The sequence below is a fragment of the Eutrigla gurnardus genome, assembly GCF_963514095.1.
Source record: "Eutrigla gurnardus genome assembly, chromosome: 9".
NCBI classification, from domain to species: domain Eukaryota; kingdom Metazoa; phylum Chordata; class Actinopteri; order Perciformes; family Triglidae; genus Eutrigla; species Eutrigla gurnardus.
The window spans coordinates 22,791,733-22,803,367 of NC_139923.1; the positions used below are offsets into that span (position 1 = coordinate 22,791,733).

General features: G+C 42.1%; 1 protein-coding gene across 3 annotated transcripts; it reads left to right on the top strand.

Annotated features, from left to right (window-relative positions):
- The first annotated feature begins 912 nt into the window (after nucleotides 1-912).
- On the top strand, nucleotides 913-8,693 carry ehf (ets homologous factor). Of its 3 annotated transcripts, none has more exons than XM_084018498.1 (9): nucleotides 913-1,104; nucleotides 4,157-4,295; nucleotides 4,727-4,984; nucleotides 5,989-6,033; nucleotides 6,137-6,181; nucleotides 6,298-6,360; nucleotides 6,445-6,483; nucleotides 6,575-6,770; nucleotides 8,030-8,693. In XM_084018498.1, exons 2-9 carry the CDS (start codon nucleotides 4,220-4,222, stop codon nucleotides 8,127-8,129), a joined length of 822 nt encoding a protein of 273 aa, XP_083874624.1. In that variant the 5' UTR covers nucleotides 913-1,104; nucleotides 4,157-4,219; the 3' UTR covers nucleotides 8,130-8,693. The 3 variants fall into 3 exon arrangements, with proteins under 3 accessions (XP_083874624.1, XP_083874623.1, XP_083874625.1); XM_084018497.1 differs by having other exon boundaries at nucleotides 914-1,104; nucleotides 4,144-4,295; XM_084018499.1 differs by having other exon boundaries at nucleotides 914-1,104; nucleotides 4,144-4,295; nucleotides 6,140-6,181.
- The last annotated feature ends 2,942 nt before the right edge of the window (nucleotides 8,694-11,635 follow it).

Consider the following 11,635-nt stretch of genomic DNA (forward strand, 5'->3'; position numbering starts at 1 on the left):
AGCTCTGCGTGTGTGACTTCAGACTTGACATGACATTTAGTTCAGCATAATGAACACAAAGAAGAAACTGGAATAAAGTTGCTTTTGATTTCTCCACCCCTGTTACTGTTGCGTGAGGCTCGCTGGGATTTACGGGACGCATACCAAAGTGAATTGTCATCACTGAGACACCTGTGGATCACTGCATGTCGGAGGAAGCTATTTTAAGAGTTAATCAAGAGTTGGGTTTATTTTCATGAGGTGAGGTCATCCATAAATCTAAGCGAGACTTAAAATAAACTCTTCCTAAATCGTCACGATTCCTCAAACAGACGCAAGTGGACGTTTAATTTGCAAATTGAAAGAGGCCACTGTGTTAGGAAACGAATCGAAAGACATTTGTAAATGTGTAACCCAACCGAAGGCATTTCTCTTACATTCTTTTTCAGACACTAATGTTTTTCCACCGCGCAGTTTCCTAAAAGGAAAAGGAGAAAACTCTCTCAGGGCCTCTTACCTAAACTGTCAGCACCTCGTTCATCATGATGAAATAAGGAAAACAAATGTAGTGCAACATAGTAACACGGGACATTTTCTCTGAAGGTTAAACACTATTTTAAGCAACTATATGAACAATGACTTTAAGGGAATTCACGTTTCCCTGTATGTGTGTGTGTGTGTGTGTGTGTGTGTGTGTGTGTGTGTGTGTGTATGCCTCCTCACGAGCACATGCCTTTCTGCTTGAGTAAGTGTGTGCAAGTAAGAGGGAACTGTGCCAATAGGGAATATAAAAGTTATGTGAGGTGTGTGTGTGTGTGTGTGTATGTGTGGGTGTGCATTATGCAAATACCTGCCTGGTATGACCCTGGACAGGTAGCCAATTGGTGCAGGATAAGGAAGTAAGGAGGATAAAAAACCCATTGTGGTGGGGCAGCACCTAGTGTGACTGCATGCTTTCATCTGGTAATTAAACAGATTTGGGAAGCAAAAAGGACTCACCTCATCTCACTGTAAACACTCGTCCTCGAGACTATTGGAATCTCCAGAGATTAGTATTGATCTCTGTTCGGCCGTGTGGAGAGTGGATCTACGTCAGGCCTGCTCTGAGTTCATTCTACTGCTCTGGTAAGATGCTACGCTGGTGCTGGGAAACCAGCAGTGCTTTTCACAAATAACTGGGGTGTTGGTTTAATAGGCTAAGTGTGTTTTAATGTCATTTAATTGTGCACTGTAATTGTTTTTTTAAACATGCTTTCATTGGAACTTCTAACCCGTTCTATTCAGTCAGTGCATGTGTGGGAATTCTGTGAAATGTAGTTTTGTTTTCCCTCAGTGGGTTTAAACCTCCAGCTATCTCATGTGTATCGTGTAAACCTTTGTGCAATCACACTGAACAGCATCTGGAATTTTAAAGAAAAATTGGAGACACAAAAAAATAAGCTGCCCCTGTTTACCTTCACTTCATTATGTACTGAGAAAATCACGAAAATAAGATTTGTGTAATTCCATGCAAAATAATGCATTCACTTTAATATATTCTCCTGTACTCATGATGTTTTCTGTGCACTTTCTCACTGTCAACACTGCACTCACTCTGTTTCAACTACTGGTGTCACGGGAAGGTCGTACATATAATGCCACGGCATCAACCTCGGTCTTAATTAAAGGTTAGATTCAAAGCCAAATATATTAATAAGCAAAAATAAAAAATAAAGCAGAAAGGGAGAGAACTAAAGCAGAAAAATGACTAATGTAGTGACGTCCAATGTTATAAAAAGGCTCCAACGTCTGGAATAAAACCGTTTGACTTGGTGATAAGCGATGCTTATCTCCTCACGTCGTTGCCATGGCAGGTGCCGCGGAGTGATTTCTCACTGTGGCTCAGCTAACAGGATATTGATCCATAACTGTGACTATGTCTTTGTCTCTCTTCTTCAGCCCTGCTGCATTACACACTTGCTGCCTTGTTGCTAAGACATCTTCTTGGCAGCATAGACAGTGTTAACACGCAGCATAAGGTGTCTGAGCGAGGAGCCCATCTACCTTGGCATGACAGCGTGTGTCACCTAACCTCCTGGGGGAATCTCATTGGTTCTTTTGGGTTGTTATGAAACTGATTTGCCAGATCTTGGAGCGGTTTTTCGGCCGCCTATCTTTATTCCATGTTTGTGTCAGGCCGGCCGCACGGTATCTTCTATAAAATGTGTCACAAGGCTTGGCGTCATTTTGTTTATAACCTGCTATAAAAAGGTGTGACCAACAGAAAACAGGTTAAGTGTGCCTTGCAGTGTAGAGAATAAGATAATTATGTAGCCATCTGAAACAGGTGTTACCCATAATTTTTACCCTTGACAGCTTGATTACTATTTATGGTTCCAGAATATTTCACATTTCTCATCTGAGAAATAATAATAATTAATGTCAATTTTAAAAACACATAAAGTTTACCTCCCAGAGCCATGAAGCTTTAAATGTTGGCATCTATTTTAGCAGCATTGATAACTAAACTAATAACAGCCACCAGATTTTCATAATCCACAGTAACATAAAACCAAATGTGTGAACAGTGTCGGCTATTCTCCACACTCCTCCACCTCCTGCTGGGTAAAGAAAATGTGGAGGTGTTGCTGTCCTGCGAGCTTTATTTACATGGGATGCAAATCCACTTGTGGTGGAGTCTGGAACATAGCCTTTATGATGCCTACAGTACAGCTCTCACTGCAAATGTGTAGCGTGGAAGGAAGCGCAGCCCATACTAAACACGACATCCACTGACATCGAATTAAGCAGCTGTAATACATAAAATCAGTGTCGAAGACATAATAACATCAGTAACTCAAACAGCAGCCGCGTGTTCCTAAGTGCTACTTTAGGGATTATGAGCATCAGACACTACAAGCATCCCAGAATCAGAACTGACAATGATTAAATTCAAGCCTCCATTAAAACATTAAAACCCAACAGATCCATTAGTCTGTAACTTCAACAGGCTCTCACCCTCTAATACAACCAACAGGAGCTTTCCTTTAATCTGCACCCCCTACTGGTGGCAGGAGGTCAACACATCCTCATAAAATAACATACATCACGTCCATAGAATGACTTAGAATGAGACTTGTGATGTCACGTTGACTTCTGGACACAAACAGCACTTACTCCTGCTCCTGTCATAATTACTACAGCCACTAGAGGCAGTAATTGGTTCGTAATACGTTGCTTAAACAAGCTATGTTGGAGTTTTGTGAAAGGAAACTGTCTATCTTATACAACCCATAAACTGCGCTGCAATATAGAATTCCTTTGTCTCACTAACTTTTATTAAATGCATTCAATTGAATATATCTTATTGACACAGTTTGTTCAATCACATTGCAGTTCCTGTGGCTGCTTCACAATAAAAGCCATTTGTTCAATCACATTGCAGTTCCTGTGGCTGCTTCACAATAAAAGCCACCCCATGTTTTGTCCTTCAACGTAAAGCAGGAGCTGTAAGATTATTGTTGTTAGCAGCTGTGAGATTAGGCAAATCTGATACGGTGTGAGGAAAGACAACGGTCAACCATGAGGCAGATAACAATGAGATTACACTGCACATGCATGCATCACTTCCTGTGAATCCCTCCTGCCGAGGGAAGGCAATCTGAATCCAACGTGGGAATGGTGGACTCCGCCGCGACTGATCAAAACTTCTATATTACACCTTGAGCGAGTTTGACTGCAGGATCATTTGTGTTTATTCACATCACTTGTGCTCGGCGTGCCAGAGTGGAGGCTGGAGATTACCTCCATGTAGACAATGTTTCATCAGTCATGGCTGAAAACCACTATTTCTATACTTTTGTTTGGTCTCTGTATTAATGTGAGGTTCTATCGTCGAACAATATTGTTTCTCTCCATTTCCAATTCAGAGGGATAGGCTTCCGTGTCATATATTACATTTATTACATATTTCGATTTCTTCGCATTGTATGTGTGTAGTAGTAGTAATAGTGCCGTGAGAAAAATGTGCGCATACATATTCACCTAAATCAAACAAACATTGCATTATATTTGATATATTGAATATTTTGCTCATATTTGAATTGAAATCACCATGTCATATTTCAAGCGGTTTTGTGTGTGCGTGGATGCCACAAGCAGTAAAGATGATTGTTTCATTTTCAGTTGGTCCATACAGTAAATTACTCCTCTCCTGCCTCGGCCCCTGGGCCATGGTACATCAGAGTGCAGCAGCTACAATATGAGCGTAACACCATCCACCACCCTGGACAGCCAGCTGCCTACAACCTGGAGTCCAACCAACTCCTACCCTGATGGTGAGGCTTGACCCGCACTAACACACTCTTCTCGAAGCGCTTTCCCAGCATTCTTCAATAACGTAAATCAGTTGATTCAATAGTCCTAAAAGAAATCCTAAAACGGCCTCAGGAAAATATTCTAATTTGATTTGCTGAATGATCCTGATTGCTCTCTGTTCAACAATCCAGATCTCTCACTGGTTATGAAACCGCAATGCAGGAATGAAAATCGACAATTAGCGGCTGATGTATTGCTCACCTGGTGAGCCCAGAGCTCGGAAACACAAGGCATTAATTAGAGATTCCCGACAGAGAAGTAGCTCAACAGCTCTTTCGGTAAACTGTTCAGCGGATTAATTATTGACTAGCATATTTCCATTAAAACATGACTAATTGACCGATGCAAACAAGTGTGTTATTTTGAGAATGTGTATGTCGTCTGTCTCCAGTGCCCATGGTGATGTCTGGTTACACAAGTCGCCTGTGGCCTTGTGACTCCCAGCCCCAGTTCTGGAGTAAGTACCAGGTGTGGGAGTGGCTGCAGCAGGTCATGGACATGCACCAGATCGACGCCGCCAGCGTTCCCTTCCAGAACTTCGACATGGACGGCCACCAGCTCTGCAGCCTGGGCTACCAGGACTTCGTCCACGCTGCCGGCAGCGTGGGACCCATTCTCTTCCACAGCATCACAGAACTCAAGTGGAGTGGTGCGTCTGAGGGTCTGAGGGTCTGATGGAGGGGTGGGCTGGGGGTGGATGATTAGTCCCAATAAAAGAGAAGCTGGGTGATTCGAGGTCGGGTCTTGCTGAGGAGGGATCACAGATCCAGTCAGGGGTCGCGCCGCGTGGTTCCTGCGAGTGCTTCGAGTGAGGGAGGCGATGGGTTTGTTGTCTGCTCTTCAACGAAGCACAGAGGGGGGGTGTTGGGAGCCGAGACACAAGCTGGCTCATGCACTGCTTTTTAATTAGAGTCGGAGGTTGTTGTAAAGAAACCGGCGTTCACAGGCCTGAGGCTTCACCATCGGGTTTCTAACTAGGATGTGGGAAATGTAGCTCGGTGGAAATGAAAACAACATTATAAAATAAACGTTATGAGGTGAGACATCAGCACATCACAGCTGAACCCAACAGCTACAGCTGATGGCATTTCAAACCGGCTGCAATGGCAGACGACCAGGCACAACAGGTTTAACCTCTGAGCTACAGAGACATGGTGAACCAAACTAGCGCACAATGCTGCTATTGTTGTCGCAGGCTGAGAGAAACCAGCTCAGTTTCTTGCTATTGAACGCCATTGTCACGCTGTTTGTGATGTGTGGTTGGGTATAATTGCGACATGACTGAGGCCATACTGTGGAAGGCGTCAGCGTCAGAGATTTTGATCATTTAGATAAGGTTTCTGTTCCTTCGTTGGAAAGACATGTTGCTACGGATAATCCACCTGTTTTTATTGCACTGAACATCTAGGCCCGTCCTGTTTTGAGCTCTTAAAGTGAAAATATCTGCATGCGCCATAAAGCCACGCAATAGATGTTCTACTAAATCTGTTTAATATCTCGGGCTGTTGCAATGTGGTGCCCTAAAGAGGCATTTAATACTTTAACTAAGGATCTGGTTCAATAATAATAATGCCTCTTCACATATTACTGACCAATTGAATTCCCTAAATTGGAGCTAATTATTCACTTCTTTATTCCTTCTCATCCCTGCAGGGCAATACCATGTGGAAATAGGGCAAGTGGACTTAAAACCAGATTGTAAGAGTCTCTCCAACAATTTATTTGTCACAGACGTATCCACGGTTGTTCAGATTAACCTACTTAATCAATATGTCCTTCTTCCATTCCTCCCTCTTTATAGTAGACTTCTCCTGTCCATTCCCAGACGTCAGCTATCCATCCGGAGGTAAATATGTCATTCTGCTGCATTATTTCTGCCAACGCTTCATTTGAAATGGATCACGTAAAAAAATGAATGAAACGTTGACTTTGATTCTTTTCTTTTTCTCTCTGTTTACGTAGAAATCTATGATCCCTTGACTCACCCCCTCGCCCCTATTGCCTCGCCCACCCCTTCTAGCCCTGGTGAGGAATCCACACAGAGCACAGGTCTTAATGGAAGATAGATAGATGAAAGGATTCAACAATAATTTCATTCATTTTTCTCAGATATTAAAAGGTCTTTCAGTCGTCAGGTCAAAAAACACAGTGAGTAACAGCAACACATTATCATTTTCACAACATACACACTGTGATGTGTTTTATTCCTACCATTCAACCTGCCTGCTTGGCCCCACAGACCCAAGGGGGACCCACTTGTGGGAGTTCATCAGGGACATTCTGCTGAACCCAGAGCGAAACCCTGGACTGATCAAGTGGGAGGATCGGACAGAGGGCGTTTTCCGCTTCCTCAAATCAGAGGCAGTGGCACAGTTGTGGGGCAAGAAGAAGAATAACAGCAGCATGACCTACGAGAAGCTGAGCCGGGCAATGAGGTACGGTGCAGCTATTACACATGCAGTTCCACCCATAAACCCAACGGCACGCTTTTAAACCGCTGGAGAAGAAAAATGGTTTTGCATCTCCTAAAAGTATTCATTCAAATTGAGATCTAATTACGAAGACGGTCCTTGACATTCGGCTCGCATTGATTTCAATTATGTTCCTTCCCATAACTTCACTCTGAGAGAAGGAAACGTGTCTGCACAGATAACGTCTCTGCACTTTCAACACAATCAGCAAACGTGCACACAGGGGGTTTCTCAGCTTGCCAAATAGCTTGTAAAATCTGTGATGAGGAAGACGTTTCACACTGCATTGTACCAATCCAATTGACTTAAGCAGCTTATAATGCACTTGCTGCTGAAACAGTAACAAAGACATTTACTTTGAAACAACTTTGGATGCTTAAAGGTGACATCAGTAAAAGTTACGCATCGAAAACCAGTGAACTCAACACTTTAAAACACACACAACATCGCAGATTACCTCCAGAAGAATGAAGGCATTTTTAAACCGCTACGTGTTTTTTCACTTTCCTCCCAAATGAAGTGAAACGGCCTTCGCCTCAGAAAGTCTCTCTGGCTCCTGCAGTAGTCACAGCTTTACATTCAAATTGAGCTAATCTAATGGGCTTAATTCCATTGTAGTGAAAACCACTGGGAACTACAGGATGTGCCCACAGGTATTGTCACTGTGACCACAAAGCTGATTTTCTCTTCGCCGTGGTGCTGCAGGATTTGCAACTTGATGGCATCACCGAGCAGATTGGTGCTCTCAGTTATGAATAACAAAAGCATATTAACTCGCTTTCATTTCATTTGCCTCATTTCCTTTTTTGTGTGTGTTTGAAATGAGACGTCAAACATGTCGTTTTTATAGAACTGGTTTAATTTAGCGTTTTCACTCTTATATTGTTGTGCAGCACTTTGATGGAAAGCGCTTTATAAATAGATTTGATTATTATTATATTTTGAAACAAACATTTGCACAACAGAGAAACTCTACTGACTGATAAAACATTTCAAACCAGGACTAATTAATAATTCTGTCTTCACACTTTCATCACATATTGGATTATAATAAGGTTATATGCTACATGCTTGCTTTTAAAACGCATAACAATCACTTCATTCAGATTCTGAGGGAACACAAATAATGTAAGGTTGTGGTGGAAGACACACATTATATTGCATATGATGACAAAATCCCGATTAATTTGAATGTGACTGTGTCCGTCTGTCCTTTGCTGCAGATATTACTACAAAAGAGAAATCCTAGAGCGGGTAGACGGACGCAGACTGGTTTACAAGTTTGGAAGGAATGCAAGAGGATGGAGGGAGTCAGAGAAGTGACAATTTCATTAACTTATGTTTTCTTCGATGTCGTATGCAAATGTGATGTGTGTGTTTTTGTCGTTGTCGTGGTTTTCATCGCCCTCTTTGATGAGAACATGTTTGAACTGTTTACACGATGCTGATAGTTTGCCTTTTTCTTTTCTTTACATTCGTGACTTAGTTGTGACGCTGCACTGAGACGTTCTCCACTCTGCCTTATTGAAGCACTTGCTAATTGTAGCCTACCGACAGCAGGCAAACCCTCACAGATGTGTGTTTACATAACATATCTTACATAGGACGCTGAGGAAGCCATATGCCTTACTTTTAAAAAATTTTTCCAGATACTACAAGTCCCAAAGGAGCACACCTTGATAGCATTGGTACTGTGAAGTGTAATAATAATAATTAAAATAAGAAGAATAAAAACACAACATTATCAAGAACGCAATAACAAGTAATACATACTGACATCAACAGAAGGGTTTGTCTTATTTGGTTTATTTTATACGTTGTATTGATTGAGAAGTGTGTACATGTAATGTTGATGTTTGATACAAATAAAGCTCATCCTTGTTTTTATTTTCTGGAAGTCAGGTTTTTGTCCGGATTGCGAGTGAACAACAAGAAGAAGATAATTCCTGGTTTTTGAGTGAGAGAAATATTTTAAAGAAAGTGAGAGAGCTGTTCTCGTGGGTGACTTTGGTCACACATGGCGTGACTTCCACCGTAACGAGCTTGACTTTGAAAGGCTCGTGGGTTCAGAGATAGCGCAGGTCAGTTGTTTTTTTTTCTCGTGACAGCATGAAATGCCACACCGTTAATTGGTCACCAGTGCGTGCCACAGCTCCCGAACTGGTTCCTGCAGGCGGGAGGACGAGCGACCGGGCCTCGATGGCCAGCCAGATAAAAGCAGGGTCAATATAAGGCGCCATTCTTTCGGCGCGTATTCACAAGCAAATTTAGCCTAATCTTCACTTTGATTTATCTAGCTCTCGTCACCCTTCTTTACATAGCGTGGATTTGATTGACACCACGCTCTTTCCCGACGGCAATGTTTTGCCCAACGTCCCCTTTATCGTCCCTCTGCACTCTCACACACGCAACGGTGTCACCACACGAAGCTGGAGGACCATATGTTGTTATCAAGAAGTCGGATCTTCTAGTGTCACGACTGGCATCAGAAAACGTCTCTGATTAGATCATAGTTTGCTGTGAGTTTATTACCCATTGATGACCGGAATAAAGATAGAACCAGCTAGGCTACTGATTGCCATATTGTTACACGAGTGTACCAAGCAATGTACTTCAAGTTGAAGTGCATATTCATTATATTCCATTGTTCAGATTCTGTGCCGTTACATATAAATCGCTGTAGATTCTCTGGGTGCATATTGTGCTCTTATAATCTGAAATGTCCTCAGGATTAAACAAACCTGCGTTTTAATGATTCACAAAGTAAAGACAAGAGATAAGAGTGTAATTGCAGCTGTTAGGAAGCCTCCAACCGAGGAGGTAACACATCATGAAGTGTATATGTGTGTGTTGTCGACCCTTTAAAACAAATGCTTCATTGTATTCGTCTGGCAAACCGTAAAGGCTTTGTGCATCGCACGAGAACATTAGCCGACAAAGAGGTGGACATCTAATCATCAGAGGCACAGACAGACGTCTGAAGTGTTGTCTCGGTTTCACTTTTGACTAAAGCCTTGAGGTGGGGCCGTGTTTGGTGTGACCTGGTGAAGATAAGTAAACAGTTAGGCAAATTGTCTGGACTGACCTAACCCCTGCAGCAGAAAGAGACGGGAGCTTGATTTTCCTAACAGATTGCCGCCCCGTGAATGCAAACCCAGGCTTTACATACCCTCAGTGTGTGTAAAGGTCCATGACGACCACTGAAACAGATTCAAATCAGACGTGAGCAGCCGTTAATACGCACTAATAGGTGAGGAGTATTCGTGAGTCACTGAGGCCGACGACTTTAATGCTTCTTGAGAATGAACTGCAGTGAGAGAAGATAATGTGTCGTTTGGGAAAGCACAGTTAAACCAGCGTAACAAGTATTTACAACACTTGGTTGTTGGGCACTCGTGGCAGGTACCGATGGCACTTAGGCAAACATGCACCCAAACCGGTTGTAATAGATCTGGGAAAGAAACAAATACATGCGACCGAGAGGCGACATTTAATCCATGCGTCTTACTTTAGTGAGATTTAACATCAGCTATCGTGATGAGAACGCAGACAACTGTCTAGGCAGATGACAGCAAAATGTATGTTTGTATGTAGGCTGCACAGGTGCAATAATGGCTGCCATTGTATTCCCCAAAAAATGAAAAAAATAGTAGGCAAAGCTGCACACAAGTGCCTATATCTATTATTGTCAGAAAATGATTTTCAGATCTGAATGAGCCATGCAAGGACTATTTCATTATTCAAAAGGGAGTTCATTAATTCAATCAGATAGATGGAGGAAGAACAGGGAAGTGATGAAAGATAGGCTGAACATGAGCATAAAGACAGCCAGCTGGGATTTTGTGTCAGTGTCCCATGCCTGCTCAGTGGGGCTATTGTGTTCTCTCAGCAGATGCACAGTGCCAGCTTATCAAGCCCCCTTATCGTTTTCTCTTCACACTCAAATGGACCTGTGAGGCATTCAGCCCAAACGGTGAGTTGGACAGATTAGAACTGCGTCACTGGTGCAGCTTGCACTGATCCAGTTAGAAATAACACACTGCTGTATAAATTTAACAAAAGTTTAGAATCAAACTACTCATTCACGGTTGATCAAAAAAACAGCAGCCCCGAAGTCACTGTGCTCATGTAAACAGTTGATAATGTAGTGTAATTGACGGTCGGGTCTTTTCTGCATTTTTTGATGAGACAAAAACACGAGGAAGTATCCGTGACGATGCAAATATGTCTTGTTATGGAGCCAATTTCCGGCTCAGACTTTGGACTTTCTATTCATGTTTGTTTCACCATGCACTTTTGACGACCCATTGATTTTCTTGGCTGCACACACCATCAGAGAAAAGTTCACATGCGGTATCACGTGAATGAGGATGTTGTGAAATGCCTCTTTTATAAACAGATTAGTATTTTAAATCCATGAAACACACGTGTCATATTTGACAAACAAATCTGTAACGAGAGAAAATCCAAATCAGTTTTAATTATTCCATTAAAACATTCTTTTAATTAAAGGTATGGTATCAATGTATCATTCCAGCAACACTAAATAAGTTCAATACAATTGTTAAGCAGAGAGAAATAGAGTTAAAGTGTTTCATTTATAGTGTATCAAATCGTTTAGCGCTTGCCCTTTTTCCACATACTTATTCTGAAACTGATTTTTAATTTACATGTTCTTAACACAGACTACTTTGTATAGGAACCTTTCATATGTCTCCCAGCAGAGGGCAGTAAGTTAGTGAGCAGCGGAGATTTCGACCAATTTTAAACGCAACAGAACAACAGTCTATAGGACCCAAAATAGTTACTCATTTTTAGCTATCCGTAAA

What these genes read in the sequence shown, in the direction of transcription:
- ehf (XM_084018498.1), top strand. Translation starts at nt 4,220, where the DNA reads ATGAGCGTAACACCATCCACCACCCTGGACAGCCAGCTGCCTACAACC. An exon ending in AACCAACTCCTACCCTGATG is followed by an intron (nt 4,296 to 4,726) that starts GTGAGGCTTGAC and finishes GTCTGTCTCCAG; the next exon opens with TGCCCATGGTGATGTCTGGT. An exon ending in CACAGAACTCAAGTGGAGTG is followed by an intron (nt 4,985 to 5,988) that starts GTGCGTCTGAGG and finishes TCATCCCTGCAG; the next exon opens with GGCAATACCATGTGGAAATA.